This window comes from Plasmodium gallinaceum (genome assembly GCF_900005855.1).
Source record: "Plasmodium gallinaceum strain 8A genome assembly, contig: PGAL8A_v1_60, whole genome shotgun sequence".
Taxonomy (NCBI): Eukaryota; Apicomplexa; class Aconoidasida; order Haemosporida; family Plasmodiidae; genus Plasmodium; species Plasmodium gallinaceum.
The window spans coordinates 59,496-66,995 of NW_021628219.1; the positions used below are offsets into that span (position 1 = coordinate 59,496).

A 7,500-nucleotide genomic window follows, 5' to 3' on the forward strand; every position below is an offset into this window, starting at 1 on the left:
AAAAAAAAAAAAAAAAAAAAAAAAATTACATGCAGTAAAATATGTGGATTATCAAAATAGTAAAATAGTGGGATATAAAAAATATGTTAAGTTTATTTTAGCTATCCAGTTAATAAAAATCCAAAAATTATTAACTCTAATTTAAAATTAAAAATAAATATTAAAAGAATACTTTTGAAGAAAAAAAGAACTATTATCTTTGTTTTTAAAAAAAAAATAAAGATGAAATATATTTTTTTTTTTTTTTTTTTTTTTCTACCTCATTTAAATTAATCTTGGTTGTAAATTCTCCATACTCGTATCTTCAAAAAAAAAAAATAAAATAAAATAAAATAAAATAAAATAAAAAAATAAATAAAAAGATAATATATACATTAATTTGAATTGAACATTAAAAAATTATTTTTAATATTTTTCAAGTTTATTATGAATTAATTTTTTTTTTTTTTTTTTTTTTTTATCATTATTTTTATGTACTTATTTTTATATAAATTTAAAATATATTAAATACTCATATTTTTTGAAAATTTTTAAAAAGTTTTGACTATATAAATATTTGTAAAAATTCCAAATATTTATAATTATTTTAAGAATTTTTTAATATATTTTTTTTTGTAAAAGATAAAAATTTAAAAAGAAATAAATAGAATTAAAATGAGTATATTGAATAAAAGAACAATAAGTTTGCCTATTGATAGTGGAGAATGTTTTGATATCGAGCAGTTTTCTAATAATAGTGTGATATGGAAAGAAAAATATGAAAAAACAAAAGAATTATTGAAAAGTTACAATTTATTTTCAGATCATTTAATAAATTCTAGTGTTGATTTTTATTTTAATAAATTAGGTTTTAATAAATGTCATTTTGATGAAACTAGTTCTGAAATGATAAGTAAAGTGGTTGTGTGTATAATAACTGCGAAAATTAATGAAGAATATTCAAGTGATAAATACTTTCCAATATTTGAAGAAAAACATGATAATGTAATTTATATAATTACTAGAGTATATGCAGATGATAATAAAACACGATTAAATTATAAAATGGAAAAGAAAATAGAAGAAAAATATTTTAATTTTAGTGATATGTCGAAAGACTGTTATAGATTAAAAAGTTTTAGATCAGTTCATTCAGTTTTTGATAAAGAACGTAGTAGTCAAGAACCATTAAGAACATATATATTGGAGTTACCAACTTATAATGATGGTCTAATTAATGAAAATGAAACAAATTTAAGTAAATTAATGGATATAAATTTTTATAGTTATATAAAAGGTACTAAAAGTGAACAAATATATTACGAACTAAATAAAGAAGTATTGTATGATTTAACTGGGCAGTATATACAAACACATTATTATATAACTTCAAAAAAAACTTTTACTTTAAATATAGCGGTAAAAAGGAGTAATGTTATTCCATCTATTTTTTCTCTAGTTGGAGACTGTTTAAATATGCATAGATGTTTTTCTTATTCTAAATATGTTGAACCATTAAAGAACGGAGTCTTAATTATTATATTAAATGTTAATGTAATTACAGATACAGAAGAAGAAAAAACAAATTTGGATATTAAAGAAAAAATTCAAAAAATTGTAAAATCATTGAAAACTCTTTGTCTTTTTCATAACCCTCAGTTTATTCAATTATCTGTAAAAAGAATTTTCACAGCTGAAGAATCTGCATACATTTATATTGTTATAAAATTTATTACTTTTTTTTCAACTAATTCTTATGCTAGTTATAAAAATGTAGAAAATGCATTACACGTAAAAGGTGATAATAGTACTTCAATTTTAAATGATTTTTATATCATTAAGGAAAAATTAAAAAGTTCAAAATATACGAAGAACGAAATTTTAAAGTGTGCTCAGAGTAATGCTAAAACTATAAAGTTGTTATTTGCAAATTTTGAAAGAAAATTTCATAAAAACAAAAAAATGGATGATAAATCAAAAGATGAAAATTATAAAAATAGTAAAGATATTATTGATGAAATTGAAGATAATCATCATAAAAAAATTTTACAATATTTTTATATGTTTGAAAAATATGCAGTAAAAACTAACTTTTTTTTAACTCATAAAATAAGTTTTGCTATATCTTTTGATGGTGAGTTATTGAAAGATTCCATTTACGAAACACAACCATATTCTATTATCATGATTTTAGGATTACACTTTGTTGGATTTCATATCAGATTTAGTAAAATATCAAGAGGGGGAATAAGAATAGTTATATCTAATAATATAAATTCTTATATGCATAATTTTGATAATTTATTTGATGAAGCTTATAATTTAGCATATACACAAAATTTTAAAAATAAAGATATCCCTGAGGGAGGTAGCAAAGGAATAATTTTACTAAAATCTGATGTTTGTAATAAGGTGAATACAAAATATATCAAAAACTTATGTTTTTATTCATATGTTAATTCTCTACTAGATTTGCTCATTAACAAAGAAGATGAAAATCCATCTTCTATTTCTTTTGGTGCAATGAGTGAAATAAATGATTTACAAAATATGAGAATTAATGAAATGAATAAAATAAATGAAGATATAAAAAAATGTAACACAACAAAAGATGATATCAATGAAAAAATAGAGGATATTAACCAAGAAAAAATTATTTCAAAAACAAATGATAGTAACCATTGTTCAAATAATAACATCGAAATAAATAAAAAAGAGAAAATTTTAGAAGATATAAATGAAGATCTTATCTTTTTAGGACCAGATGAAAATACTGGATCTGATCAATTGATGGATTGGGCTTCTATTATGGCAAAAAAGAGAAAATACAAATATTGGAAAACATTTTCAACAGGAAAATTAAAAAAAAATGGGGGGGTTCCACATGACGCTTATGGTATGACAACATTAGGAATAGAAACATATATTAGAATGCTATGTGAAAAATTAAATTTAAAAGAAGAAGATATATATAGATCAATAGTTGGTGGACCTGATGGAGATTTAGGTAGTAATAGTATTTTACAATCAAAAACAAAAATTATATCTATTATTGATGGTTCTGGTGTTTTATATGATAAAAATGGATTAAATAAAAAGGAATTAATAAGATTAGCTAAACGAAGAAACTATAAAAAAAAAAAATTAAATACTTCATGTATACTTTATAATGAAAAATATTTTTCTAAAGATGGTTTTAAAATATCAATTGAAGATCATAATGTAGAGTTATTTGGTAAAACTATTAAAAGTGGTTTAGATTTTCGTAATAACTTTTTTTTAAACCCATTAAATAAATGTGATTTATTTAACCCATGTGGTGGTAGGCCACATTCTATTAATATTTTTAATGTTAATAATATTATTAAAGATGGTGAATGTATTTATAAATATATAGTAGAAGGGGCAAATGTTTTTATTTCTGATGATGCTCGAAATATTTTAGAAAATAAAAATGTTATTTTATTTAAAGATGCTTCAACCAACAAAGGAGGTGTTATATCAAGTAGTTTAGAAGTTTTAGCTGGATTAGTTTTGGATGATGATCAATATATTAAATTGATGTGTTCATCTGAGAGTGATATGTTATTATTAGAAGAAAGTGAATTAACTTTTATAAGCCAAAATCAAAAAAAAAACCACTTACCATCGTTCAATAGATCTATGATAAATAGTGATAATACGAATAATGAAATTAATCAAGGAGTACAAGATGAAGATGATGTTCTTTTAAGTGATGATGAAGATGAAAATATTTCTTCCTTTTATAAAGAATATGTTAAAGAAATTCAAAAAAAAATTAGACATTATTGTGAATTAGAGTTTGAATCATTATGGAGTGAAACTAGAAGAACAAAAACTTCTATTTGTCAGGCTACCAATATTCTATCAAAAAAAATTAGCGAATTAAAAAAGGATATATTAGAATCAAATACATTATGTAATGATTACAAATTAATAAAAAAAGTTTTACAAGATATTATTCCACCTATATTACTGAAAGTTGTAACTTTCGATCAAATATTTGAAAGAGTTCCACATGTTTATATAAGGTCTTTATTTGCTTCCGCACTTGCATCCAATTATTATTATTCACAACAATTCTTAAACGATTTATCTGCTTTCAACTTTTTTGAATATATTCAAAACTTACAAAGTTTAAGTAAAAATGAAAGCAGTAAAGAATAATACATCATCACTTGATTAATTATATAAAAATATCAAAAAAAAAAAATATAATTTTTTTTTTTGAACACATTAACGCATATTCTCATAAAAGGAATAATTGTAAAATCATAAATAAATAAAAATGTAAAATTTTTGTCATAATTTTGTAAAAAGTTTAACTTTTAAATTATAGAAGAATATTTATTTTATATTAATATCATTTGCATATATATACATTCTTTTTTTTTTTTTTTTAATAACAATTTATTGAACTAATTTCTGTTATAAGCATTTATAAGTGTAATTTCAGTAAAAATTTCTTTTGAATAATTCAAAATGTTATTTTATTTTATTTTATTTTATTTTTTTTTTTTTTTAATACACTAATGTATTTTTAATTTTATCTTTATTTTTGAAATATATATCTTAGTATTTATAGCCATTTTTGTTTTTCTTTTTATGTCAACGTTTTTATTAAAAAGAAATTAACTAAAAAAAGTACATTAAAAATAATAAACCAAAAAAAAAATGGGAAAAAATACATATATATATGTATATATATATGAAAATAATCAAATCAAGAACAAAAAAAAAAAAAAAAAAAAAATAATTTAAAAAAAAAAGTTTTCTATATAAAAAAAAAAAAAAAAAAAAAAAAAAAAAAAAAAAAAAAAAGAAATATATATATATATATATTTATTTATATAATAAAATAACACAATAATAATAGTAATGATGAGAAGTGTAACAAATTCTTTTCAAAAATTTTATCTTAATAGTACAAATGAAGGATATATAATTTCTTTTTGTGAACAATGAGAAAATGTAATTAATGATTTTATTTTTAAACAAAAAAAAAACAAAAAAAAAAAAAAAACAAAAAAATATGAAAAATGTAAAATATAAGAAAATGTGAATGAAAAAAAAAAAAAAAAAAAATAAGTATATATATAATAAAATGAAAAAAAAGTGTCTAATCATTTTTTATTTTTTTTATTCATTTCATATTTCAATTGAACAGCTAACTCTCTTGCTACATTAAAACCATAAATACGAGGAGAAAAACCTCTTGTCTTTCTTTTATCATTTTCCATATACATAACTCTCCATAATCTTCTATTCGTATCATACCTTAAAAGAAAACAAAAAAATAAAAAAATTATACATACATATATACATATATATATATATGTTGAAGTTTGAATTTATAAAATTTCTTATCTTTTTTTATAATATTCTTAAATTCTTACCAAACTCCTGAAACTTTTTCCCCATTCTCATTATAAGCACCAGTTTCAACCTTTTCTACACCATATTTTGCATCTAACGATTTTTTTCCTAACTTAGATTTTCTTCTTGAATCGGATGTTTTTGTTTTATCTATTTCTTTATTTGTACTTAATTTGTTCTCATATGATTTATTTTGTATATTTGATTCTTTAGAATTACTTTTATCTGTTTGTAAAAGTGCATTTTTTGGTTTTCTTCCTTTTTTCTTTCTAATTTTGGTTTCACTAACAATTTCTTTACTACTAACATTTTTCTCATTTTTCTCATCAACAAAATTTAATATGTTAGTTTTATTTGTTTGATAAGAATTATCTCCAGTGTATGTTGATGATAAAATACTTTTTAATTTATTTTTGTTATTTCTTTTTTCTATTTCCTCTATTTTTTCTAATGACTTATTATATATATCCTTATTGGGATACTTTGGATTACTGGTTTTTTTTCTAGAGGTCCTTATATACTTTAAGTTATTTTTCATAGTGAAGTTGTTATCATTATCATTATCATTATCATGATTCTCTTCTAATTTATCATAATTTTCTCTTAGATCATAATTCTTATTGTTAGTATTATTACTAAAATCAAAGTAATTTTTTTTTTCTTGTAAATCGAATTTATTTTTTATTATTTTTGTTTCATCATTTACTATCATTACATTTTTATAATCTGTATTATTATTATTATTAGGATTATTAGGATTAAAAATATTTTTATTTAGATCATTATTCATGTTATTATTCAAAATATTATCATTAATTAAACTAAACTTAGTATTATTCATTTGTGTTAAAAGATTTTTTTTTATATTTCTATTATCACATTTCATAGAAATATTAATAGTCGATATACCATGAATATTAATATCATTTCTATCATCCTTAATGCTATTATAAATTTTTGAATCTTTTTTTAAAATACTATTATTATTACCAATAAAATTATTAGCATCTAAGTTCATATTTGATTTTATATCACTATTATTATCTATAATTATATTATTCATATACGTATTAGATACTTTTTCTCCTAAATATACATCACCTTGATAGCTATTGTTATTATTACAAGATATATAATTCATATTACAAATGTTGTTATTATAATCATCTATATTATTATTATTATCCTCAAGATTTTTACTTTTAACAGAATTCTTTTTACTAGTGTGTGTATTATCTATTTTATTTAAAGAATTTTTTAATGATTTATCACATATATTGTTTTTTACTTTTTTATTCATTACTAGTTCATTTGTCATACAAAAAGATTTTCCTTCGTGTTGTATTTTTTTTTTTTTTAACTTTTTATTATTGTTATTATTATTGTCGTTTTCTACTAATGCTTCTGTTTTCTTCCTTTTAAAACTAAAATTTTCTTTATCATTACAATTCATCATAATTAAAGGGGAATTATTTTTATTAAATGCATCAAACTGTCCATTATAATTTCCCCATTCGTTAGCTACTTTAGATAATTTATTAATATTATTTCTATTATTATTATAACTATGATTACTATCAATACTTATGTTATTAATATTATTATTATTCTTATTACCATTACTATTATTATTACTGTTGTTATTATTATGGATGCTATTATTATTTTTATTATTGCTATGATTATTACTGTTATTATTATGATTTTGATTACGATTACTATCAATGTTCAAATCGTCATTAATACTATTATTATGATTACGATTTCTATTATTAGTTATTTTATTATTAATGTTAATATTATTATCATTATTATTATTGCCACTATTATCATTGTTATTCATTTTAATATTGAACTCTTTTTTATTATTATGTATATTATCAATAGAATAATTTAATGACATATTAGAATTATTTATTATATTTATTTCATTATAATTATTTGTACTGTCATTTATTTTATTAATTTCATTTAAATATGATATATTCTGTTGCAATGAACTTCTTGAATTATTTATTAAATTATATTTATTATTATTATTATTATTATTGTTAGTAGTAGTAGTAGTATTTTTATTGTTATTATTTTCATTATTATTAATACTGATATTATTATTATATTTTA

The 7,500-nt window shown here is 19.4% G+C and overlaps 2 protein-coding genes across 2 annotated transcripts in view; one reads left to right on the forward strand and one right to left on the reverse strand.

Moving 5' to 3' along the window:
* Positions 1-654: 654 nt before the first annotated feature.
* Positions 655-4,167, forward strand: GDH3 (glutamate dehydrogenase, putative; the record flags this gene model as incomplete). The annotated part of the gene is made up of 1 exon (XM_028670266.1): positions 655-4,167. One exon carries the CDS (start codon positions 655-657, stop codon positions 4,165-4,167), a length of 3,513 nt encoding a protein of 1,170 aa, XP_028525902.1.
* A 956-nt stretch (positions 4,168-5,123) lies between these two features.
* Positions 5,124-7,500, reverse strand: part of ApiAP2 (transcription factor with AP2 domain(s), putative) — a gene marked incomplete at both ends in the record, with an annotated part of 8,243 nt that continues 5,866 nt past the window's right edge. Inside the window, 2 exons of the mRNA XM_028670277.1 lie at positions 5,124-5,277; positions 5,397-7,500. The exon at positions 5,397-7,500 is cut by the window's right edge and continues 5,866 nt beyond it. Of these exons, the coding sequence (XP_028525903.1) occupies positions 5,124-5,277; positions 5,397-7,500 (2,258 nt within the window). The remainder of the gene's footprint in view (positions 5,278-5,396) is intronic.